General features: G+C 48.5%; 1 protein-coding gene across 1 annotated transcript; it reads left to right on the top strand.

The window, feature by feature from the left end:
- Nucleotides 1-889: 889 nt before the first annotated feature.
- LOC119433106 (phospholipid-transporting ATPase ABCA3-like) lies at nucleotides 890-19,973 on the top strand. Its single transcript, XM_037700252.2, has 6 exons — nucleotides 890-1,030; nucleotides 2,971-3,178; nucleotides 6,945-7,303; nucleotides 11,722-11,895; nucleotides 17,312-17,534; nucleotides 19,732-19,973. Exons 1-6 carry the CDS (start codon nucleotides 957-959, stop codon nucleotides 19,960-19,962), a joined length of 1,269 nt encoding a protein of 422 aa, XP_037556180.2. The 5' UTR covers nucleotides 890-956; the 3' UTR covers nucleotides 19,963-19,973.
- The last annotated feature ends 7,509 nt before the right edge of the window (nucleotides 19,974-27,482 follow it).

The raw sequence follows: 27,482 nt of genomic DNA, 5'->3' as shown, positions 1-27,482 counted from the left end.
AGATTGAAGAAATCGGCTGCAGTGAAGTCGGCAGTGTGGCTAGCGCGGATAAACATAGCCTCAGAGATTTGCATGCGCCGGCTGCAAATCTCGGAGGCCATAAGAAAAGGAAGTTCAGTGTACGAATTGGGACCAGAGGGCGCATTGAGCGAAGAGCGTTGAGGTGCGTAAAAAGTAAAGGGAACATCAGAGAAAGCTTCGCTTGTCACCGATTCACAATGCGAGGGATCCACCGATTATTTAATTTCCCTTATCTCCAATTGCGCTGCCATGTTCGATGATGATGACCTTCACCGCATTATGCACACGATGCGCGTGTTCACAATGTGTTCATGATGTCCCGAGGACCAAGTGTGGAAGCTTGGGCGAGTTGGAAGAGGTTCATTTCGATGGTGTTCACAGCGCAAATCGTAACTGAGGAAACATCATCTCCAAATAATATTGTACAAGGTCTGTAACAGCGTATTGACACTTTCTATATCTGTAATTGTTTCTTTTGTTTCGTTTTACCCATTCTTCAACAGTCGTTATTGGGACTGGTAGTATGTAATAAATAAAATAAAAACTGCCCTCTGACATCTGCCTGTCGCTTGTTTCCTTAGACATGGACGCACTATGAACACCGTCGAAATGATACGCGGTGGTGTTGGGCAACTTGCAAGTTTGTTTACTGGACGCTATTGTTCTCGCCTCGACGGAAGAGAAAATGAGGCGGGCTGATGAAATGAGGAAATTGGCAGGCGCACGTTGGATTCGGCAAGCGCAAGACAGGGGCAATTGGAGATCGCTGGGAGAGAGGCCTTTCGTCCCGCAGTGGACATGAACATAGGCTGATGATGACGATGATGATGATGATGATGACGACGATTTTCGCAGCACGCAAGGATAACAGCACGCCGCGGCTTCTGTACCCGCTGGAACCATTCTACGAGACTGGCTTTTACGAGGCTGTGAGCATGGTGGTCGAGGGAATGCTATACCTGGCCGCGCTCTCGCTTGTGGACTCGCCATTGATTTACAGTCTGCGATGGTGAGTATCGGTGTGCGAACTATTATGCGTTCGCTACAATCGGGCACTTTGCACGGACCTCGAGCTATATGGCCCTCCAAAGTCATACAATCAGAACAGTTCCGAAACTGTATCTCATGCACCGGGAATTACCCTGGTTTATACCTTTCTGTGGGCGTGAACCATATGTAATGCCCAGCGTATCGTTTAAGCTCCGCCGAGTTCGATACCTCAAAATAACTGATTGAAGCACGAAAAAACGTAGCGTAGAGCCTTGTATAGTAGCATTTGTGAGGCGCTGGAGAGAATTCTCAGATGTGGAAAGTTCAGCAAACCAGTGACTATTTAATTACTATAATAATCACAGGTTGTTCTCATTTTGCTAAATGTGGAACTCTGGACGCTATAGGGTTAATAACCTGACACGCCGTCCGTGAACGACAAAATGAAATCCTTCTTTTCCCATCGTTTGCGGAAAAGTATTAAAATGGCTAATGCGACAGCAAAAAAAGTGAATGAAAATAATGCTAATTTTACTTCTTACAGCGCATTCGTAGATTTTACACTGCTGTTGAACTAACTAACTAACTAACTAACTAACTAACTAACTAACTAACTAACTAACTAACTAACTAACTAACTAACTAACTAACTAACTAACTAACTAACTAACTAACTTACTAACTTACTAACTTACTAACTAACTAACTAACTAACTAACTAATAAATAAATATATAAATAAATAAATAAATAAATAAATAAATAAATAAATAAATAAATAAATAAATAAATAAATAAATTTACATTATATACCAACCATGCCGTCGCACGCCGGCCTTTTCATCGACACGCGATAACCGTTGCAGAACTCTCCTCAACAGCAAATAAATGTCGGCAAAGCTTGACATTGGGCTTGGGCTTAGTTGGCGAAGTTCTGTCTTTTTTTGCGCTACCATTTCGAATGCGCTTCACATATTCAGTCTCGTACATTCGTGTTCCTTCTTGTCCAAGATGTTTCCTAACGCTAGCACCTAGAAAAGATGCAAAACTTCACCAACGTTCCTTTAACATATTCGCTGCAATAAATGAACATCGTCGTGCAAACATTATCGCGGCAGCGTTTTTCATATCACCCGCCGCGGTGGCTTCGTGGCTATGGGGCTGCGCTTGCAGCAACAAGGTCGCGGGATCAAATCCCGGCCCCTGCCGCTGCATTTAGATGGGGGCGAAAATGCAAGAATGCCCGTGTCCCGTGCATAGGGGGCACGTTAAAGATCCCCTGGAGGTAAAAATTAATCAGGAGTCCCCCACTACGGCGTGCCTCATAATCAACTCGTGGCTTTGGAACGTAAAATTCCAGAAAAAAAAAAAACTTAGTGCCCTTCCACTCTGTGAAGACGGACGACCAGCGAAGCTGTTGTGCTCTTCTAAAAGAAATGACGAAATGTATGTATGAATATATATATATATATATATATATATATATATATATATATATATATATATATATATGCGCTAGCTACTAAAACATCAAGACACACACCCTAATCCATCTTAATCCTCATTCATCCCCCTTAATCAAACCTGATCCTTCTTAATACAACTTAATCGACCTTAATCTACCTTAGTCGACCTTAATCCACCTTAATGCACCCTAATCTGCTTCAACCCTAATCCTCCTTAATCGACCTTAGTCAGACTTAACTCACCCTGATCCTTTTCATTCACCTTAATTACTAGATTGGTGTGTAGACTATGACGTAATGGTCATCCATCACTGATTTTGACACTTATGTTAAGCAACCTACATGCATAGGCTATTGTGGATTCAATGTTGTCGACGCGACTTTTTTCTACACACCCTGTCGACACACGCACTTTTGGCCAGAACCTAGCCATATACAGCTTCACTGTAAAAAAAAAAAAAGAAAACAATATCGCGGTGGACACATGCGTGCAGGTACTTGGCCCGTCGTCTCTACGGTTCCGACGACGCCGACGAGGCTGCCGAGCAGCAGCTGCGCGGTCCCCGACTGGTCGCCATTTCCATGGATCCCGAGGTGGAGCGCGAGGTGAACCTGGTGAACCAGGTCTGTCGCACCAGGGCGTTCAAGGACGTCGCCATGGCGGTGCGCAACATTCAGAAGACCGTCGGATTCGTCGAACAGGTGGGAATTGAGCGCGCTCACGGCGAGTGCCTCGAAGCAAACATTTGCAAGACGAAGTGTCATATGTATAGCGGCCACGTGACCTCGTTCGTGCCCTTTCCGTTGGTGCACGTTCGCGGCGTCCATATAACGCTTGCGTGTAACCCACGTTCGCGAAATGAACGTAACTGTAATTTTTTAGCAATCTTGCCCTGGTGTCGATTACGGTCGCCGCACACTCTGCGCGAGTGATGCAACGCACAGAGCGCGCACTCATCAAGGACAGACACATCGTGTGCACACGTTCGTCACGCGCGCACGCAGGCGTTATTGAACTAATTCAATTTCTCAAAGTAAAGTGCGTCACAAAATTTGTAAAGCACGACGTATACTCAACCTGCAGACATAGCATCGGATTGTCGCGACGGATCGACGCGACGGTGTACACGCATGGACGCAGAATATTTGCCGGGGTAGCCACATATACAGCTTCGCTGCAAAAACAAGTTTACTGGCGATTTAGCGGTAAATGCTGTTAGCATTTCTCTGGCATCCATTGAAGAGGAGTCTAGCATTCATTAGAGAGGAGCAGTTTGTCTCCTGGTTCTGATTTGTCGTGGTTGTAGACATGGTTCTCGACGGGCTTGCCAGCGGATCAAACTCGGGCGGCTCCACTGTACGCGACGGCGTCTCCGGGAGACTTTGCGCGTTTCAACAGAGCTGGCGGCCTCTACAGATTCGTGCCCAGATTGCATATGGTGTAGGTCTATACCCAGAACCTACACCAGTAGGTAGCGAGAGGAAGAGCCGGAAAGGTCCACTTTCCAGCGAACGGTACTCCACAGTTGATGCTCCCACAGCTCAAACCTAACGGCGTCCACGTCATATTTGTTTCTTTATTCCCGCCACTGACCCGAAACGGACACATGCATTGATGATAAAGAATATGGCTCAAACATGCTAAAAATGAATACCGATGGCCCGTGGCGCTAATAATTTAAACGAGATATTGCGATATAAGTGCAACCATTCTCAATCATTATGCAGGTGCGCAGAGAGTTATTGCCTCCATGCGTTTATATATTTAGTAATGTAAAGCTCGGTAAATAGCTGCCACTAGAACATCTGAAGCCACAAACACGGATATTGGACCCAAATCCAGGTATACTGCCCATAATTCCCGTGGTGCCAGCACGAGGTCCAGCACGAGGTCGTTGGTTCGATTCCTAACCGCTATGGCCGCATTTTGATTCAGACGAAATGCAAATTCCCTCGCGCACTGAGATATTAAGTTCACGTAACTAAACAACCTGCGCTGGTGAAAATTAATCCAGAGTCGCCCACCATATGGCTTCTCTCATTGGTACCAGAGTTGCTTAGGGACGTTTTAATTTTGGGTCAATCATTCAATCGGGTCCCTACTGCTGCTGCGCATCACACCAGAAAGCGCGTTGAAAGCCACATGCGACGATACCCACGAGGTCCAGCGTATGTTGTAAAAAAAAAAAATTGACAGATACACGTAAGACTGCTTACGTGTGGGGATGCAAAAGCAATATACCGTTTGTAGACCTCGGAATGTCATGAACGCGCTCATTTTATACAATCATGACGTGGCGCCGCTACCTCCGCATTGTCTGCGCCGTCACGTGCCCAATGACGCACGCACTAGGCACACCTTTAGTAAACCAGAACCGTGGAGCCGCCGTGGCGTCGGGGAGGCGTGCTCTTCTCGCACGCCCGAGGCCAGGGTTCTATTCCCACCCAAACCGAAATGCACCAAATTTGCTTTTCAGAGCTGTTAATTTACTCTGTTTACAGGATCCTCCCTGAAAAATGTGACGTCGATCCGAGCATTTTTGACGTGTTTTTACTCTTTGCGGCGACGGCCAGTTTTGGTACCATCTTGCGGTCACGCCGTCCGATTTCGCATATTGACGCATATATTCCGACGCCTCGCCGTAAAGGCGAGGCATCTATTGCGATAGCGAATTATTAGACAGCTATACGAAGCAACACTTGACTTCAGTCAACCAAGAGAACAGGCTGGCTTCAGGAAGAGATATTCTACAATGGATCATATCCTTGTCATTAATTAGGTAATCGAGAAATCTGCGGAGTACAATCAACCTCTATATGGCTTTCATAGATGATGAAAAGGCATTTGATTCAGTAGAGATACCAGCAGTCATAGAGGCATTGCGTAATCAAGGAGCACAGGAGGCATGCGTGAATATCTTGGCAAATATCTACAAAGATTCCACAGCTACCTTGGTTCTCTACAAGAAAAGTAGAAAGTTACCTATCAAGAAAGTGACCAGACAAGGAGACACAAGAAGTATTCAAGCTCAACGGTGAATATCTCAGCAACCTTCGGTTCGCAGATGACATTGTCCTATTCAGCAACAATGGGGACGAATTACAACAAATGATTGAGGACCCTAATCGAGAAAGTGTAACAATTGGGTTGAGTATGAATATGCAGAAGACAAAGGTAATGTTCAATAGCCTGGCAAGGGAACAAGAATTCAGGATCGGCAGTCAGCCTCTAGAGACTGTAAAGGAGTACGTTTATATCTAGGTCAATTACTCACAGGGGACCCTGATCACGAGAAAGAAATTTACAGAAGAATAAAATTGGGTTGGAGTGCATACGGCAGGCATTGCCAAATCCTAACTGGGAGCTTACCACTGTCGTTGAAAAGAAAAGTGTACAATCATTGCATTCTACCGGTGCTAACATACGGGGCAGAAACTTGGAGGTTAACAAAGAAGCTCGAGAACAAGTTAAGGACCGCACAAAGAGCGATGGAACGAAAAATGTTAGGCGTAACGTTAAGAGACAGGAACAGAGTGGTGTTGGTCAGACAGCAAACGGGGATAGTCACGTAATGGCCATGTAATGCGCAGGATGGATAACCGGTGGACGATTAGTTACAGAATGGATACCAAGAGAAAGGAAGCGCAGTCAAGGACGGCAGAAATCTAGGTGGGGTGATGAAGTTAGGAAATTTGCAGGCGCAAGTTGGGATCAGCTAGCGCAAGACAGGGGTAATTGGAGATCCCAGGGAGAGGGCCTTCGTCTTGCAGCGGATATAAACATAGGCTAATGATGACGACGATGATATGAAGCAAGGGTAGTATTCGCTTACTAAATTAGCAAGCATGGTGTCACGCACGCACACACAGGCAAACAGAAAAGCATCTCACTCGATGACCACTGAAACTCGCTATCAAAACGCAGAGCAGCTGCATCCGCATGCTAAAGGACCTTCGTGTTCCCTCTCGCTTCAACGCGAACTAAGCGGCGAGAACACAACGCATACGAAGCTATCAGCAGTCGGAGCACCTAGACTGTCCCGATCCGAGATCGCTTTCAAGTTAAGGCCCGCGCGGGCGCATCATACGCAGGGCCGCCAGGTTAGAACGCCCCCCCCCCCCCCTCCCCTCCCCCGGTGGTTTGCACGCAATGGAAGACGCGCGCAATGGTAGGAAAGCGCGCTTTTTACCCGGCTTCCTTCCTCGCGCGCGCGCGCGCAAGATAGACTCACCTTTGGCTCACCCTTGCATGCTTTCAATCGCACCCACAGCATACGGCGCGCGGCTACGATGTTATCGCACTTCGACTTTATACGGTACATCACGGCGACGCCGACGACGACAGCGGGGATGCGTCTGGGCTGTCCATATAATGGCTATCGCAATAAAACTATGCTTTGATTATGCCTGTTTGTATGTCAATGTGTTTCCCGACTGCCATCGCTTTGATCGCGCCCACTGGCGGCAGGTGGAAGTCGTGAACGGCGTGAGTATCCTCCTGAACCGCGGCGAGTGCTTTGGCCTCGTCGGCATCAACGGCTCCGGCAAGAGCTCGCTCCTGGAGATCCTGGTTGGCATCCAGGTCCCCACAGGCGGCGGCGCGTACACGGCCGCACTGTCGCTCGGCGGGGACCTGCGTGCCTGGCAGCAGGGCATCGGCTACGCGCCGGACGGCGTCTTCGAGCAGAGCTTGCCTTACCTCACCGTGGGCGAGCTGCTGGACATCATGGCTAGGCTGCGAGGTGTCTCGTGGAGGCGCCAGGCGCTGCTCGGCGTCTTGACGCTCACTGGGAGGCTCCGGGAGGACCAGATGATCAACAAGTGCAGGTGACTGGGTTGTTTCAGGTCGGGCCATAGTCGAACTTACGGGGTGTTCTAAACGAAAACGAGATAGAAACACAAGGGCCTACAGTTTTGGGCAAAACTGAAATCCATGAAAAGCAACGTGGGAGAAAGAAACTTTAGCAGTGGGCTTAGTTGGTCAAACTTACTGTTGCGGTGCATTTTGACAGGACCATGCACGCTAGAGACGAAGAGGGAGTGGTAGACTGCCTACTGGAGCTGTGACCTTTGTACTAGCCTAAGCGATTACGACTAGCTTTTCCTTATGTAAATAGTTCTATATAAGTTTGTGCATAGGGCTTCCTCTTCGTAACAATATCTAAACCTCGTTTTTGAGCGCAGAGACATAGGAAGGGATCGATGGACACACATGCACAGACACGTATGTATGTATGTATGTATGTATGTATGTATGTATGTATGTATGTATGTATGTATGTATGTATGTATGTATGTATGTATGTATGTATGTATGTATGTATGTATGTATGTATGTGTGTATGTATGTATGTATGTGTGTGTGTGTGTGTGTGTGTGTGTGTGTGTGTGTGTGTGTGTGTGTGTGTGTGTGTGTGTGTGTGTGTGTGTGTGTGTGTGTGTGTGTGTGTGTGTGTGTGTGTGTGTGTGTGTGTGTGTGTGTGTGTGTGTGTGGTGCGTGCGTGCGTGCTGTATGTATGTATGTATGTATGTATGTATGTTGCATTTCTGTTCGTTTGTCTCCTGAGCACTCAAAAACAATGTTTAGCAAACTCCACCAACTTACCCAGGAAGAAGTTCTTAGAAGCAAGCCTAAACTTGTGCGCAGGCACAACTAAACAGCAAGACGGAAGCAAGTACACAGACACAGCGTACCAAGCGCTAACTATAAGTTCTCTGTTCTTCAGATGCTTGAGAATATTATATGTGGCAACGTCGCCTACACAGCTCTTAGGCGCCAGTTCCTGCGTTGAGCGTCGACGTAACCGGCCGGACGAACGAGCGTAGCATGAAAGACGGTGATAGCGAAGAGAGCGCGAGGTGGAAAGTGGAGGAGGAGGGTACAGCGGAAGCATGAGTATGAAAGCGGAGGAAGAGATTATAACGAAATGGTGAGGAGGAAAGCGGAGTGCCGCACGCGACGTGCTCCACGGCGGCGACGCGCTTTGAGATCCATAATAGCGTGCGCCGTCACCCGGTCGCCGATGACGTCATTACTAAGGAATGCGACGAGCGCGTCCAGCGATACCATATATGGAAGCAAAGCACTGGCGTGGGCTTCGGACCCACTGCGCATGCGCTACTTCGTCTGCGCCACCGCTGCTAGAGAATGCGCTCCGCGCGAGCCACGCGTTCCCGTGTTCACGCTTTCTTTCTAAACAATGAGCGACGCAACCGGTGGAAATAAAAACACCTCAAGTTATATTTAGTTAATTACTTGACAGCAAATATTTCAATCTACGAATTGTAGCTAGTGCGTTCGCAAGGCATATAACCACTTGTAACAAATTTTGAGGATGGCATTGGTGTCGAGAAATGTGGCGTCAAACTCGTGGTAAAAATGCACTGTTCTTCCACTTAACCTTGTGAAGAAAACGGTCTTTATGCATTATGCAGAAAAGTAACTGGAACGCCAATGCATTTCGTCGGACACATTGGAAATTAATATCTCGAAACTTGCGTAGTCCTGATCCGTTCCAAGTGGATACGCCTTGCGAACTCACCGGTTACAATTCGTAAATGGGAATATGTGCCGTAAGTAATCAACTAAAAAGCTGATTAGTGTTATTATGTTAATTATTCAATTGCACATTCTGATTCCTCGTAGAAGTAATGACCGGCTGATCGAATAATTTAGATCAAGGATTAGAATTGTGCTATCTGGCATAGGCAATTAAACCAAAATTGGTGCAGCTAAAGAAAGACACCCTGTATATACAGGGTGTTTCAGCGAACACTTTAAAAATTATTTAAGGTTGCCTGTGGCATATAGCCCAATTATATAGTTAATGAGCTGGTCTACTCGAAGAGGCGGACATTACTTGCACAATAAATAGAAATGCATAATTGAAAATTAACAAAAAATCACTAATTAAGTTTTAAACTAATTACCTGATGGCCCATATTGCAATTTACAAATTGTAGTCGTGGGGTTCGCAAGGAAGATCCACTTGGAACGAATTCTCGGGATGACATCAGTTTCGAGATATTAATTCCCGAACTTTGCGGAGAACTACATTGGCGTTCCAGTTAATTTTGTGCTTCAAGGCATAAAGCGACGTTTTGTTAAGAAACTAACTGGAACGCCAATGCATTTCTCCGCAAAGTTCGGGAATTAATATCTCGAAACTGGTGTCATCCCGAGAATTCGTTCCAAGTGGATCCGCCTTGCGAACTCCACGGCTGCAATATTTAAATTGCAACATGGCCATCAGGTAATTAGTTGAAAACTTAATTAGTGAATTTGTTATTTATTCAATTATGCATTTCAATTATGCAAGTAATGTCCGCCTCTTCGAGTATACCAGCTCATCAACTAGAATCGTGCTATCTGCCACAGGCAACCTTGAAGAATTTTTGAAAGTGTTCGCTGAAACACCCTATATATATATATATATATATGCAGTCGACCGACTCCCGTTCGATTTTTGCGGGGCATCAAGATTTTGGTGAATTACCAAAAAGGTCGAATTAACAAACGCCGGCTGAATGAACGAATTGAAGCCTTCATCATGGCTTGAAGTAGTTTGTAATGTGTTCTTGCTTCTTGCTATTGAGGCGCGGCTGAACCAGAAGGCCGCGAAGAGCGCCGACATGTTCCAGTTAATTTTGTGCTTCAAGGCATAAAGCGACGTTTTGTTAAGAAACTAACTGGAACGCCAATACATTTCTCCGCAAAGTTCGGGAATTAATATCCCTAAACTGGTGTCATCCCGAGAATTCGCTACCTCAGCGTTGAAATGGAAAGAAGAGTAAAGCATCGCAACGTTGAACCAAGCCTCAACATCAGCCGCACAGCGGGGACATCTCAGCATTGTTGCCAGCGTCGATCTCACCACAGCAGTACGCTGAATTCCTTGCGTGATTAAGCTTTTAGTGAAAGCTGCAGGCATGAGGGGGGTCGACGGGAGCCGGTGGGTGCCGAATTTACCGAAGCGGCATTGCTTCGCACTCGAACTAAACAAGTTCACTTTACATTGCAATGTATGGCTTCTCTCCGGGACATTTTAGTGCATTCGAATTATACAAAAAAGTTGAATTAACCGAGGTCAAATTAAAGGGAGTCGACCGTATCCTCAATGTTCTAAAAGTAAAGAATTAAACAGTTGGTAGTTAGCGCTTGGTGTCCTGTGTCCGTGTACTTGCCTCACTCAGGTCATTTCCTCGTTTTTTTCCCTCGGAGAAACGTAGGTGTACTAGGAGGAATTGGTCGACACTTAGTCGAACAATAAGGGATGTCATTAGTGTCAGAGTTTCAACAACTGGACAGCCAGCGTGGGGGGTAGGTTTAAGAAGCAAGGAATTGCGACAGAACCCATCTTCCGACGACTGTCGACGGTAATGCGTCAGCATTGTATCAATACAGCGTCACAACGTATACCGCCACCGTCGAAACGAGTTTCGTAGAAGGAGTGGCGCCATCTAGTAGCGCCGCCGCGAAGCCTGCGCGTAGCCTCCGAAATGCACGGCGCGCCGGCGCGTGCCAACGCTGAGAAACGCGTCGCGCGGCAACCGGGCTGCTCTCTCGCGCTTCTTTCTAGACTCACTGGACCTTCTAGTGGCACTGCCGAGAAGTCCAGGCGTGGCCTTAGAGACTAGAAGCATTCATGGCGCATCTCGCCGAAGCGTTGGCGTGAAATGTGTTGCTTGAAAAGCGGCACATATGGCCAGTGCATTTGTGGCGCAGCCTGCTAATGCGTCGGATTGCTGTCGTTGAGGAACCGTTGAGGAATCGAAGCCACGTCACCCCTGTGACGGGGTTCGACTTCAAGACGCCGTCGTAGAGTTTCTTGAACAGCGGTACCTGCCCAGTCCCACGTCTATATATTGACCCATTTCGGCGCAATAGAGGTTCGTTGAAGAGCGGTACGTGTGTGCACATTGCCACATTTTCAGTGAACCACTTTGATTCGAAGGTTGCTTTCGAACCCCGTTACCTCGGCACGGCAGCCCGATGCGCTACCCATTCGACCACTGACAACTGAGTGACCCTGGAGACGGGAAAGCAGTTGGATACCAACATAGATACATAGATGCAAAGGTACATAGATACAAACATAGATAGCCCCCGGATATTACGTGATGTACCTAAACAATGCTAACGCATTAAAATAGTTCCCAATTGCACGGTTTCAGTGACGCCGCAAACACAATCAGTTTACTCATTTACTGAAAAAATGAAAGCGGGCACAAAAATATTTGCACAGTCACGCCGAGCTGAAGATGCTGGTGCTCGCGGCGGCAGCCATCGGCGTCCCTCCCGTGATGCTGGTGGACGAGCCGTACTCGGACGTGGAGCCGCTCTACCGCAACGAGATCATCCACATGCTGCAGCTGCTCAAGGGCAGCCAGGCTATGTCCATCATCATGACCTCGCACCGGTAAGTGTTCGCCGATTGGCTGCCCTTCGCGTAAGGGCGATTAGGATCCGCCCACCTGCCCAAGGGGCTCGCCACTAAGCTGTGACGAACTTAGTGACGTCACAGCATAGGGAAAGGAAATTATCTAGAAACCATCGAAGATGATTGTCGATATAAGGGTATAGGCACCGGGCGGCCGTTGTAAGGCGCCACCGGCGCGCCGGCGATATGCTGGCGAACAGCGCCGCGAACGGCACCTGTCAAAGCACTGGCATGTGAAGCAGACGGCGAGACGAAGGCGCTCGGTGCTTCCAGTGATTTGGCACTGCGGGTTATAAGGGCTGACGCACCGGAAAACGCATTTACGCGTGTCTTCTTTTGAGAGAGGTCGTCACTTGTGCGAGGCAGATCACATTCGTGGCATCAAGTACTATATAAAGCAGAAAACGAGCGCAAATTGCGATGCAAATGCACCACGCGAACGGAGCTCACCGCGGCAAGCTAAGACGTGGAACTCCAGCAGTTATGTTCCAGATATTATTTTGCTGTGCGCGTTAATATTCTCGCGTATTTAATCATGTAAATAGGCGAAGAATACAACAATTATGGACAGAAAAAAAAGGAGACATACGTCTTCCCTATTCTGTTTCTTGAGCTGCTTCGCCGATCGCACATGTGTCAGTCATTCTCTGTCCGTTGTAGTTCTTTTATCTTTGCAATGCTTCCCCATTCTTAATTGCTTATAAACTAGCTCAATCTTCAGTCACGGCCCATTTTATATAGCTTAGCGCGACGGGAGCCGTCGGTGGCGGCGAGTGTGAACACGCCACTGCGTTGGCGTTCGCCGTCGATGCACAGCACAGTCATTTGCCGGACTCAACCAGAGTTGGGAATTGCTAGGAAGGAAAATGTACATTAAAAGGAAGACTGATACACTGCTAAGACGGCAAAATGACTACAAATCTGAGTATTCGCCTTCGGTGCCCAAGCTCCGGAGCCATTACACTGCGGAGGCGAAGACACGCAAGTGGGACACGAAGCTCTTGCGTATGAACGGCTCTTTTATTAACGTTAGAACTAGACCATAGCAAATCAGCGTCGGAAATGTACAGTGCCGAGCGATTGAAGAGCTGGCAGCGCGCGGCTGCCGCCGTTTTTTTTTTTTTTTTTTTTTCCTTCTTTTCAAACCACAGGTGAGCGCCGTGGGACCAAATGCAGTCATAATGCGTTAAGAAGGTTTTCGCTTTCCCTCTACACCACAATGCATCAGTTTGGTGTCCGCGACCATGCGATTCGAGTATCGCGTTTCAATTGCTGAACACTGAACGCGCTGTTGCCCACAGACCGCACATATACAGACTTTCCGCCTGAAAAACGCGATGCCGCGATGAACAACGATTGAATTGAATGGCCTAACCAGCTTCAGTCATGTTTCAGTAACTGTTGGTGCACCCAAAGACGCAAATTGTTTGACCAGACTTAGTTTCACGGCAGCGCCTGCTGCGCGTGGCCCGGCCGCCACATGCCATTACATTCACGGCGCAGCCGCATGAAGGCGCCACCGGTCCAAAATCATCCCGCGCCCGGTGCCTATAGCCCGAATGAATGAGCGAGCGAACAAGCGAACTAAAGGGAGCGAGAGATAGCGAGCATTTCCCTTGCCGAGTCCGGCTACCGACCATGGAATACCGACCACCGACCAACCATGAATGAGCCAGCAAAAGCTATGCGCTTCAAAAACGATTACGCGCGTGGTCCTAGCGTATGATTACCAAGTGTTCTGATCGCTGCGCATTATCTTTTTCATAAGTGACCCGCAGCAGGGGCATGTGCTGTATCGTCATGTTGTTTTGTTGCTCGCCATCAAACATGCTTTATCAGTGCACTAGTGTTTGTTGCTTTGTATACTTCTATTCAGAATCAGTCTCCTATTGAATATTTTGCAATTATTGTGCGCTAAATTGTAAACAATGTTTTTTTCACCTGCTTGGTCTTTAAAGACCGCAGTGTATTTAAAGAAGAAAAAAAAAGGTATGGGCTTTTACGTGCGAAAACCACGATCTGATTATGAGGCACGCCGTAGTGGGGGACTCCGGAAAAATTACTAGGGGTCCCCTATGCTATAACTAAGACGACTTGAAGGCGAAAGCCCGAGCGCCGCTAACTCAACGACACGGACGACCACTCTGAAACCAAAATTTAGTCATTTTTGCAAGTCATCCTGTTTTTTGCAAGTCACCCTTCCTATGAATTACCGAACTCGAACCGTGACTCAGCACTTTTTTGCTGAGTCACTCTCACTTGGACCCTCAAATCTCGCATATATTCTTTTGAAAGTCACTCCCCCACTCCATAACCCCTTGATTCACACTTAATTCACACATGATTCACTCTTGATTCACCCTATCATTGCTTTGTTCACCTTCATTCACTCTATCATCTCGGTTTTACTTCCATTACACTTGGTTTGCTCTATTACACCAAATTTCCATTTTTCATCACTCTTGATTCACCCTATCAGCACTTGATTCACCTTTCATTCACTCTTAATTCACTCTCATTTACTTTTCATCATCTTAGCTCGCTCTATCTAATCATTTCCTTTCGTTTGACTCCTATCACCGAACTAAACCCCATTAATTCACCATAAATTCACACGTAATTCACCTCATTCACCTCTTTCTATACTCACTATCACTTCAGTTCACTTGCTTGATCATTCTTACACCCTTAATCGCGGTTTTGTGCGCATTATCGCCTCTTATCCCAAGAGGACCATTTCGTGGCGACGACGCGGTTCTGAAACAGCTTTGAAACGGAGACCTCAGCATGAGACATATAAGGCTTTCGCCTTAATAATTTGGACTACCTGGGGTTCTTTAACTTGACCTAAATCTAAGTACACGAGTGTCTTCGCATTTCGCCCCCATCGAAACAAATAAAATTCTGGGAAGCAGGAAACCGGAGCGGGAAGGTTGGACACCGAGGGTACAGAGCGAATGTTTTGTAGGCAAATTGCTATTCGAGTGTTAAACTCAGTAACTAATCTGCGAGCTGCCTATCTTTCGCTGTTCGTTTTGTTCTATTTACTTACATGATGTCGCCGAAGTAGACGCCGGAATAAGAAAAGCCAAGTTATGGGCTATTGTGGGCATAAGCGGACATAAGCGCTCAATTCTCGTTAGTTCGTTCTGAGCGGTGGCGTAATGAAAAAAGCATCTGGGATTAGGTTTTCTAATGGGACAATTCTGCTGAGAATGCGCGTAGCCGGAGGCTGTTAAAAATTTTGACAACCAACCCTGCTTGTAGGTGCGCTGGATAAGTAGCAGAGCTACGTGCCATGACAAAAAGATTGCCGTGATCCCATGGCCGCTCGGCGTATGCAGGGGATCGGCTAATCTAGTTCATTGTTGTTGCAACAATTTCGGTGCCATTTGCTACCTCGACGTGTGCGATTTAGTCACGACAATCCTTGCTTGCAGGCACCTAATGGTGGTTAACGTTATCGTCTGCTCCCTTCGGCTGTTGGGTGCCACTGTCAACGTTCCGAGGCGCCAAGCTACGTTACAGCTTAGCGAAGGACGAGTGTATAAATTTAGGGCAGAAAAACAGTGTCATGGAGGCAGCGGGACACTGTCCTAAGAGTAGGGAGGGACTTGTCCAGCCTAAACCGAAGCGATCGACTGGTCACTCCATAGTAATATACCTTGGATAGAAAGAAAATTTGTGTAGCTGGCTCCACAAAAATACAATTTCGCCGTTGACGTAAACACCCTGGCCAGGAACTACCATTATTTCGACCATGGACGGGGCCCAACTGATCGTGGCGTTATAGGTAACGGTCAAAAAAGTTTCCTTGGATGAATCGTCGTTCACCTTGCCGATTTGGAGAGAGCTCATTTGATAAGCATGTGTGCGTGTGCGTGCGTGTGTGTGTGTGTGCGTGCGGGCCATTTCAGCGTAATGCTTGGCACTGCCATCAGCACAATTGTATTAAAGTAGCTTAAATGTAGATTGTTATTGCGGTCCATCGTGTAACATCACGGGTAATGTTTTGCTCAGTTTGGAGCTCGCCTTCGTCTGTTCTGTACTTAAGAGGCAAAGGCATTTCTGAGAATTGCTGAACATAAGGGTGAAATCCAGTAATCTTTAAAATGTTCGCACAATCGCAAGTCACGCTTTGTTTCCAGCGTGTCTGTTAACGTACGCACTGCGCCGACATAGAAAGGAACAATGTGAAAGCGAACATGAAAGGAAAATCCGCGTTCAAAGGCAAGAATTTTTCTTGCCTCTAGTGCTGCATTCAGAAAGGCGCCTTGAGAGAGATTCTTCGTCACGATAGCTGTGTTGCAGGTAGCAGAAAGTGAGGTTTGAGCTTACTTGACTGAAGGAATTGTTAGTTGAACACAAAACCAATGTAACTCAATAATATATTGAGGGACACGCCTAACAATCAATCGAACGTACACTCGTAGATAACGAATGTGCACGTGAATATGTGTCATATTTCTGTGCTAATCGATGGCAGAATACAATGTGCGTGTTTGCTGTCGCAGTTCGAATGTGCATGTCACGCCAGCGCTGTTAAGGGGCTCTCAGAATTGCTATATTTACAGAAGGCCATTGCCACAAGTTGAAGTCACGCCTCGGCATTCCCTGAAAACTTGAGGCACCTTCTATTTGCTGATCATTGTTTACCACGTACAACCGCGTGCAACCGCATCTGCGAACCAGGGTTTGTATCGTCTACGTTTGTCCCGCATACTCTGCCTGCATACTTTTGTTAACTACTGTATAGATTTGCTGGCACACTCGCCTGCTTTATGCAGTTGAAGTTTATTACCACGGCATGAAGATGCGTGTCGCGATATGATACGTGTCTTGGTATATAAGTACCACAGAAGGAGGAGATGCCAAAATAAAACTGCACATCAGGGTGACCTCCTATCGGTACGGCATTAGTCGAGTTGATTACAGGGCAATCGAGTGTAAAGGAAGTAGGCGAAAATGCGTAATGGAAACGAGCAACATGAAACACACCACACACACACACACACACACACACACACACACACACACACACACACACACACACACACACACACACACACACACACACACACACACACACACACACACACACACACACACACACACACACACACACACACACACACACGCACACACACAAATTGTAACAATGAAGTACCTAATGTACACATTATACAAACAGCTCAAATGTGTATAATATGCGACAATACCAGTATTCCAAAAAATGTCACACACAACCAGACGAGAGAATTCGCGATGCGGAGCATTCAGTGGTTCAGATGCGCTTCTTCAACCTGGCTTTGAATGACCCCAACGTTAACGACCACATTAGGCAAGGATGTGGTGATGGCTAAGCCGTATCGGTATGTGTACTGTACACGCGCAGCATGTCGCACTGCGAGGTTCTGTGCGACCGGGTGGGCGTCATGGAGGCCGGCAAGATCGAGGCGCTGGGCGACGCGATCCAGATGAACCAGAAGTACGGCCGCAGCTACATGGTGACGCTGCGGCTGCCGCCGGAGAAGCGCTTCGACTACTACTTCCAGCGCTGCCTCATCGACCTGATGCAGGACGAGTTCCACCAGTGCGCCTTCTGCCACAACTACAAGGTGCGGCTTGTGCTACCCTCCCCTCCCATCTTCGTCGCCTCCTCCCTGTTCCTCGCGCGTGAGCGAAGAGCGTGCGCTTCCGGCCGCCTTCCTCTCTCGCGTGCGCGAGATTAAACTGCGGTTGCCGGCTTACCCTCGCACGCCTTAACTCGCACCCACAACGCCCGGCGCGCGGCGACGATTTTATCATGTTTGGACTTTATACGGAACATCACGGCGATGACGACGGCAAAAATGCGTTTGGAGTGTATCGCAATAAAGAAGATTGATGTGGGCAGGCCATGTAATGCGTAGGGTAAATAACCGGTGGACACTTAAATTTACAGAATGGGTGCCAAGAGAGGGGAAGCGCAGTCGAGGACGGCAGAAAACTAGGTAGCGCGATGAAATGAGAAAATTTGTAGGTGGAAATTGTAATCAGCTAGCACACAAGACAGGGGTAATTGGAGATCGCGGGGAGAGGCATTCATCCTGCAGTGGGCATGAAAATTAGCCTGATTATGATGATAATTCATTAGGCAGTATGAATGGCATATGCGAACAATACAGCAATACACAGAAGTCTGTCTAGGGGGCAACAAAATACATCACGCTTTAAAGGATTAAGGTAATTATAGGAATGAATTCGTTTTCTAAAATTCAGCTTGCGATGCAGCTTATAATCTGCTGATATTGGGAGAACCGGAAAACCGGTAAATGGCGTCTTGGTGTGGAGGTCGAACCGACAGCCGGCTCATCTGCGGTGGTTAAAACCGCTGGAGCCCCGCAATCTCGGCGAGGACAGATTTAGAAACTACGCGTTCGAAACCATGATTGTGGCACGTCGACTTATGAACCTTATATGACCATGTCTTCGTGAAATATATGAAAGCGAAAAGCCTAAACTATCCGCAGCTTCCTTTGGGATTGACGACTTTCTTCACTAATGGCTCTTCTCTATGCGCAAAACTTGACGATCTTCTTATAAAGTCTCTATAGGCTCCTACATTTCAAGTTTCGCAAAAAGTTTATATGCGCTTACAGGCACAATTTCACATCAAGAAAGAACCGGCCAAGAATAAACCGGTGGTCATTTTTTGATATGAACCGCTGGAAAATTGGTTAATTGATAAACCGGCGGAATATGGTTAAACTAACATTAACCAGGGAATGATGGTCATTCTGATTGGTAAAAAAAGCAGCATTTTATTGCAATGGAACCACATACTTCTTGCATCAAAACGACCCCCTCATATCCGCGACATCACCAAAGTTACAATGAAGGTTGACTTTGGCGAAAATCCGAGACGCCACTGTACTATCCGGGCTGAGGTTGTGCCGCTAAGTTCGAGTTGTAGCGTCAAATAAATAAAAAATAACAAATTCTAGTGTTTTACGTTCCAAAACCACGATACGATTTGAGGCACGTCGTAATTTTGACCAAATGGGATTCTTTAACGCGCGCCTAAATCTAAGTACGGGGGCATATTTTGAATTTCGCCCCAATCCAAATGCGGCGGCCGCGGCAGGCATCGAACCCGTAACCTCGAGCTCAGCAGCGCGATGTCGAAGCCACTAAGCTGCCAAGTAGCATTAAGCTACCACAGCTGCTAGCTAATAAATGAAATTAAAGTTTTGAATAGCTGTTTCATCTGCCTCACCAGATTTCCTTTGCTCTTTGGTATCCATTTAAATATATGAATGGATAGATGGATGTTATGAGCCTCTTCTTTGAAACGGGGTGATGGGCTGCGCCACCAAACTCTTATTATTTTGCCTAATGTACTGCCTATATTTTTGAGAAAACACACAGATACAAAGAATCCCCAGCATCAAGCTTTTTGAACCATTACTGGGAACTCTCCGTACGTCTCCGTTGTTTATGCTCCTTCTACTTTTCAGCCACCAAACTTCAGTCGGATTTTACTAATCTCTATTGCGGACGTGCTTACTTCCCCCCTGCTGTCCCTGAACCCAAGGGCTTCAAGGAGGCCAGATGAGCCTAAATTGGCAGCTGGGTAGATCCGGATAGATCTTCGCATTCCAATAAGACATGTTCCATCGTTTCCCTAGCTTTACCGCAGCAAGCAAATGCGTCTTCGTCCTAAGACAGGTATGCCGGTGTGGCGCCATCTAGTGGGAATACTTGGAACGCGCGTAACCGTTCTGGCATGCACACCACGTGGGATCCTGATCTCGACTCGCCTGCTCTGCGCAGGGCATGATGAGCTTCAGCGTCGGAAAGACGTACACCAGCTGGAGCGAACTGTTCACCAAGATGGTGGCCATCAAGAGCGACCAGGGGCTTCCAGAGTTCTCGCTGTGCGACATGACGCTCGAGCACATCTTCGTGGGCCTCGCTCGGCGCCAGATCCTCATCACGGGCGTTCGGCCGCACAACTACCTGACCGGCGTGCCGTCGCGCGTGGAGCCATCACTGCGCCGATAATAAAGAAGCGTCGACACTGGGGTTTGAAAAGAAGCGCTGTACATTGATTCTGTACATTTCACGCTGAAAGGTACAGAAAAGCATGCAAGTTCAAAGCGATTTCTCCGTTGTGATCCGAGCCTCAATCTCACTGTGACCAGAGCGAGAACCGGGGAAACATTTAAAGGGAGACTCAAAACTATACAGTGTGTTAATGTGTGTAAGTACACTATAACAGGACCTTTCATGAAAAATGTGGTTGATCCCTCTTATATAGGAATCGGTATAGAACACGAAAGTGAAACGTGTCTTCACAGAAGTAGTGTAATGTTTATTGCACATTGATATATAATGTCTATTGGTGTTTTGTCGCTAAAGCGCCCTTAGGCGTTGATGCACCCACGCTGACGCCTGGTGGCACGTCTCCTCCATCACGACTACCAACGTCGATGACCATGAGCAACCGTCGTGCATATGGAAGCTGCACTACGCTGCACACGCTAGCACAACGCGAAAGACGAAGCACGTAACTGACACACTAATACAACGCGCAAGACAAAGCACGTAACTGAATCGTCACCGAGTCAAATCAGCGCGTACAGCGCGTCGTAATTGCAGCCTCCGCGATCAACTTCAGAAACATTTTCAGAGCTAATTGCGGAGGCCACGCTCCGCTGTGCTGAGTACGGTGAACGCCACCTAAGTGGCGTTGGTAGTGCTTCTTGATGCCAGCGTCCCTTCGAATGCTGGCATCGAGGCGTCGTAGTGCTGAGACCACCGAAGCGTTCACTGTCGGTGCGCGTTAGTGTCATAATGCAGTACTTCTCTTTTCTGCTCGTAGGCGGCGGCACCGCCCCGAGCAAGAGCGCGGGTACACGGAGGAGTGTTAGATATATAAGGCGCGTCTGTGTAGCTCTCTGCAAATGCGTTTGTGGCGCAATGGGTTAAACGCTCGGCGATCTATCGTCGCGGACCGAGAGGTCGTGGGTTCGATTTCCAGATTTTGCATGTTTGTGGAACTTTTTCTTCTGGTTTCTTTCTTTGTATTATGTTCGTGTACATTGTAAGCTGACGTATTTCCGTGACGGAAATACGTCAGTGAAGTCTTGGTGGACCCCGGCATAAAACACTTTCGTGTTAAAAAAAAGTCGCAGTTTCGCCCGAAAGGCGAAGCATCGATTGCGATAGCAAATTAGTGGGCAGCTATACAACGTAAAGATAGTTTTTATCGGCCGTATAAACTTGTAAAAATAGGCAGACTAACTAAATTAGCAAGCATGGTGTCACGCGTGCACAAGCGAACATGAACGCATGTGACTCGATGACCGTACAAACTTTGTCAAAACGCTGGAGTGAGTCAGCGCAGCAGGAGCAGCAAGCGAATTGAGCTTCGTTCCGGCGCTCGCATCAACGCAACCTTAGCCGCGAAAACACACGAAGATGAAGCCGCAGACGGCTTTCAAGATAAGCCGCGGGGGTGGGCGCTCTTGGCGCAGAACACGCCAAGCGCGGCCCCTCCGCCTCCCTACCCTCCCTCCGGGGCGTTGTGCGCGACTGGAAGACTGCGCGCTTCCTTCCCGCTTTCGGCGTTTGAGGGCGCGCGCACCGATTGCCAGTTCACCGTCGCATGCTTTCACTCGCACGTACAGCGTACAAGACGCGGTGACGATTTTGTCGCCCGTGGACTTTACACGGAACCTCACGGCGACGGCGACTGCAGAAATGCGCTTGGAGTGTCCATACAATTGATATCGCAATAAAAAATGTCGCAGTTTCACCCGGAAAGCGAAGCATCAATTGTGATAGCAACTAAGTAGAGAGCTATGCGGAGTAAGGATAGTAGTTTTATCAGCTGTATAAACTTGGACATGGCAGCAGCACCAACAACGTGCGGAACTGTTGTCGACGACATCGCCGGTTTTCCCGCGTTCGCAGCGAACGCGCGCGGCGTTGGCGACTTGCCAGGGCCTCTGGGGGCAGCTCGGAGGTTTTCGACGAGATCAGAACGGGAAACTCGTCGAGCAGCGTCGGAAGTCTTTACCACCTTCTCGCCTCGCAACTTTTTTATATAAATACGCATTTGGTGCAGCAGCTAAGAGTCGCCTCCCCTCCCTCCTCTCCCGTCCCCCCATGGTCTTTCGCGTGACGGGAGAAGTCGCGTTTGCTCTATATATATGGTGACTAAAGGAGGAAAGAGACGCTTAATTCTGCAGCCCTTCAGGGAGCACGACGCAGAACGCGCGTTTGTTTTCCGTCGTGCGTCCGCGCCCCGTGAAAGTGCGCGTTGGAGCCGCAGATGGCTTTCAAGATACAGCCGCGCGGGTGGGTGCTCTTGGCGCAGAAAACGCGCCGTAAAGCGCGGCCCCTTCGCCTCCCTCCCTCCGGAGCGTTGTGCGCGACTGGCAGACTGCGCGCTTCCTTCCCGCTTCCGGCCTTTGAGTGCGCCAGCAGCGATTGCCGGCTCACCATCGCATGCGTTCACTCACACGTACAGCGTACAGGCCGCGGCGACGATTTTGTCGCCCGTGGACTTTACACGGAACCTCACGGCGACGGCGACTGCAGAAATGCGCCTAGAGTGTCCATACAATTGATATCGCAATAAAGAAATATAGAAAAATGGTAAACTCGGCTGTTGCGGAGCAGCTATTCACCGGTGTTTGTTTCCCTTGTGTTTATCCTGTTTTATCCTGTGTTTATCTTGTATTTAGCTATTCTTTTCACGCTGTTGGGATTAGCTTGCCTGCGCTGGCGAGCAACTTCAGTTTCTTGGGCGCGCGCCGCTTGATCAGCCCTGAGTCGGGGCTGTCTTTCACGGGCGAGCCCCGCTGTCGCTCCAAGCGTGCTAGCCGCTCGGCGTCCATGGCGGGAAAGGAGCGCGGGATGACGATGACGATTTATTGGCATCCCCTTTGAAACGGGGAGGCGACAAATAGTCACCTGGCCTGCTTGATTTATTCAGGTATACTATACATGTTCTTTGTATACCTTGCATTTTATTGCGATAGCAATTATATGGACACTCAAAAGCAGATTTCTGCCGTCGGCGTCGCCGTCGCCGTCGCCGTGAGGTTCCGTATGACGTCATTTGGAGAAGAAATCGTCGCCGATGATAAGTGGTTCTTGAGGGAAAGGGAAAGGTTGGCGCTATCTTCTGCAGCCCTTGAGGGAGCACGGCTCAGCGCCATGATAAGTGGTTCTTGAGGGAAAGGGAAAGGTTGGCGCTATCTTCTGCAGCCCTTGAGGGAGCACGGCTCAGCGCCAACGGGGAGGGGTAAGTGGGAGCGAAAGAAGGGATAGAGTGGAGTCGCCATGGCTGGGCGAAGCAAAACCGGCAGGCATAGGCGGCACGTATCAGGCCGAGATGAAAGGCCTTGGTGTGCCGCAGAGTCTGCAGGGGTGTTGTGCCAGGCTGGTCAGGCCCGGGGTGGGTGGGAGGCCGTGAGGCCTTCCCGCTTGTAGAAATGTCCTTAGAGGCGTGCGGAGAGCCCTGACGAGTCAAGGAACTCCACGACGCCTCGAAGTGCACAAAGGTGGTGTCGGCCGGGGAAGAGATCTTCCTCCTTGCCAGAGGGGAGGCCCAGGCGGCGGAACTCCTGCAGGAGTGGGCCCCGCTGCTGGAGGTACGCCGGGCAGGCCAGCAGGAGATGTTCGATCGTCTCCGGCTCCCCGCAGGAGCTGCAGGCCGGGGACGTCGCTCGTCCCAATCGGTAGCTGCGTGCTGCCGTCCAGCTGCAGCCGATGCGGAGCCGGAGAAGGAGCGAGGTCTCCCTGCGAGCCAGGCCTCGCTGGGGGACGCGCCGAACGCTGTATGTGCGAGTGAAAGGGCGCGAGGGGCGCGTCTTTCACGGGGAGTGAACGCACGGCGGAGAACAAACGCGCGTTCTGCGCCGTGCTCGCTTAAGGGCTGCAGAAGTAGGCGTCTCTGTTTTCCTTCACAATCACCATGTATGTAGAGCAAACGCGCCTTCTTCCGACGAGCGAGAGGCCGTGGGGCAGGGGGAGGGAAGGGAGGCGACGTTTAGCTGCGGCACCAAGTGCCTATTTATATCAGAGGCTCCGGCAACAGTCACCAACGCCACACGCATTTTGAGCGAACGCGGGCAAAACGCCGATGGCGTCGACAACAGTTCTGCGTGTTGCCGATGCTGCTGCATGTCCAAGTTTATACAGCTGATAAAGGTAATATCATTACTCCGTATAGCTCTCTACAAGTTTGCTATCGCAATTGATGCTTCGCCTTTCAGGTGAAACTGCGACAACTTTTTTGTATACCTGTCATTAATATTTTTCTTTTTTCAATATTTACCTTGTATCGCTACCTACGATTTCCCCTGCTTTTTTGCCACCAGTACTCTAACCGTCTCTTGCTTATCTCTACGGCTGATCTGTTAACATTTCCTTCCACTTTAAAACCAAGCGCTTCCGGAAGTTGTACGTTACTTACGGTTCTCATTGGGTGAATTCCGTCGCATTCCATTAGGATGTGCTGAGTGGTCTCTGGATCTTTACTGGAGCATACACATGCCTCATCTAGTTCCGAAAATTTGCTCCGGTATGTTTTGGACCATAGGCAACCGGCTCGAGCATCAAATAGCAAGGCACTGCCCCTTGTATTATCGTGAAGATTTCCCCCTCTAATTTCTTTCTTCTCCTTCTTGTAATGTCCATGGTCCTTTTTGTTTCCATTCTTTGCATCCAATTCACTTTCTCTTTTTCTTTCGCTTTCTTTCCGATGACTCCTGGTTGTCTATTTACAGTTTCGATTACCCTGTACTTGGTTGCAAACTTCCTTGACCTCTTTCTCCATTCTGTGTCCACGCTCTTCACGTACACAGTACACTTGTGCACTGGGAACGGCTCTCCTTCAGCGCGCCCTAGCGGAACCTTTCGACTAGTGGGGCTGTGGCGCCCTCCCTTGACTAGTTTCGCTATCAGCTTGGCGTTTTCGATCGAGTTTTCATTAATTTGGGTGAATGAATGCGTTAATTCATGATGTTTTCCTTATTACAGCGCAGCGATTAGAACGTCGCTGTAATGATCATTCGTCGTCCTCATCTTTGCCGAGCTGGGGGAGAGAGAGCTGAGAGAGAGTGAACGCAGAGTATAAAAATAGCATCGCGCGGATTGGCGCTGAGCCGTGCTCCCTCAAGGGCTGCAGAAGATAGCGCCAACCTTTCCCTTTCCCTCAAGAACCACTTATCATCATCATCATCAGCATAGCGGATGTGAGGTGGTGAGGAGGAGTGAGGCAGGTGGTAGTGGGACGTGTAGAGCTGCTGCCGACGCCGACCACGTTTCCAAGCGTTCGCGCCGAACGCGCGCGTTGTCCGTGACTGCAGCCGATGCCTCTGGCAAAGGCTCGGCAGGTTTCGACCAGAGAACTGGACACTAGATGCTTCCGAAAGACTGAAGCGAGAGCTAGGGAAACTGTAACCAAGCGTCGCAGAAGAGAACATCCCGAGTTTAGATTGAGGGAAGCTGAAAGTTCGCGTAGGCGAAGAAATAAAAATCCGGAGGCTCGTGAACGTGGGCGATTGAATTCATCGCTATACTACGCAGCAGATCGCGAAGAAATCCTGAGCGCCAGGAAATTAAGTGTGTGGTTTGCCACTACTTTTCTGGCATTGCCCCCTCCTCAAAAAAAAAAAAAAAAAAATGTGGGCAGCTTGCACTAGTGGTGCAAGGCTGGCGTAAACAGCGGAGCTGGGGACCGACCTAGCTTCTTCCAGGTTTTACTAGGCTTGGCTAAGTTCTGCTAGGAAATGCTATGTGCTGCTGGGCATGGTATTCCGAATCGGATCGTCGCCGACGCACAGATTCTCGCTTGGCCGTGCGACGCGCTTCAAGATGAGCGGCGGCTTCTTCGGGTGTCCGAATCTTCTTCGGTCGTCCCATGTCAAGGCTACATGCACTCACCACAGAGTCAACGAGAGCTCTGCTGCCCTCGCGGCGGGTCCGAGCTTTATCTCCACGGTGACATCACGGCCGAGCTGCGCCTCCACACTTGCAGGGGCGTGGCTGGTCGAAACCTGCCGAGCCTCCGCCAGAGGCGTCTGCTGCAATCACGGACTAGAGTTACTGTAAAAGCTCCCCTTGGGGAGCAGAGTTACGCATCTGATTGAACGCACCGCTCGCGCCCCTATTCGCCATATCTGGTCACATGCGCAAAAAGCATCCTTTTGAGGGAAAGCCAGCTTCACGGCTGCGCCTGCACCATAGAGTTTCCATGGCCTGCACTGCCGCCCGCCGCGCCACATGGCCTTCGCGGAATGAAGGAGCAAGCACACTCGGCAGCTGAGCTGCGCCGTATTCTGCATTCAAGAAGTTCACTGCACACCACTCCATGTGGAGTGGATAGCAGTGAAAGGTGGGCAGTGTACCACAACACCGTGTTTGAGGTTAAACAGGCACTTAGGGTAGCCAAAGACAAATTTTTTACCTGTACACTTCCATCTTTGTTAACATCCAACCCACAGAAGCTTTGGAGTATTGTGAATGGGTCAAAAAAAAAAAAAAACTGGAAATTAAGCTATGCGATGAGCAAGGTGATGTCATACCAAGCAATCAGTGTTGTCTTGTTCTTCAAAATTACTTTGTAGCCTCATTCTCGAATGATGTATCGTGCATTGCCCCCAAGCCTGCAGTGACTTCTTTTCCTATGATGGATCCAATCTGGGTGCACTGGGTTGGTATTGCCAAAATAATACAGGCACTGAAGCCATCTTCTTCGCCTGGTACGGATGAAATCACCGCGGTGTTTCTGAAGCACACTGAGACATATTCGTCAATAATCCTGTCACAAATATTTACTCAGTCTTTGCAGTGTTCCCAGCTTCCTCATGACTGGAAGGCGGGGAGGGTGTTACCAGTTCCCAAGCAAGGAATTTATCCAGCCCCCGAAGCTATAGACCCATCACATTAACCAGCATTCCTTGTAAGCTTCTAGAACATGTAATACCCTCCAATCTGTTAACTTTTCTTGAAAGTAACTTCTTCTGTATGCATCAACACGAATTCAGGAAACGTTACTCTTGTGAAACCCAGCTCCTTCTTTTTACTAACGACCTCTTTACCATCCTCGATCGCAACTCCTTCGTAGATTGCATTTTTCTTGACTTTCAAAAAGCATTTGACACCGTCTCTCACCGCCTTCTCCTTCTAAAATTGAAAACCCTTAACATCGACCCCAACGTGCTCCAGTGGATTGAGTGCTTTTTATTATATCTAAAGCAGTACGTCACGGCAAACAGCTATGGCTCTCCTAATTCTACTGTAACGTCCGGTGTACCGCAAGGAACCGTTCTCGAGCCGTTACTCTTCTTAATTTATAATAACGGTCTTCCTAACCACGTTTCCTCACAAATTAGACTTTTTGCCGACGATTGTGTAATTTACCGGGAGATAACTAAAGCAGGCGACGCACTGCTTCTTCAAGCTGATCTGAACTACGTTCAAGCATGGTGAACTCAATGGCTAATGAAACTGAACGCAAATAAATGCAAAGTAATAAGTAGTATAGTAACAGTAACGATCCTGCC

This window comes from Dermacentor silvarum, chromosome 11 (assembly GCF_013339745.2).
Source record: "Dermacentor silvarum isolate Dsil-2018 chromosome 11, BIME_Dsil_1.4, whole genome shotgun sequence".
NCBI classification, from domain to species: Eukaryota; Metazoa; Arthropoda; class Arachnida; order Ixodida; family Ixodidae; genus Dermacentor; species Dermacentor silvarum.
Note: the sequence above shows the minus strand (reverse complement) of the source record. Positions and strands in the feature narration are given on the sequence as shown.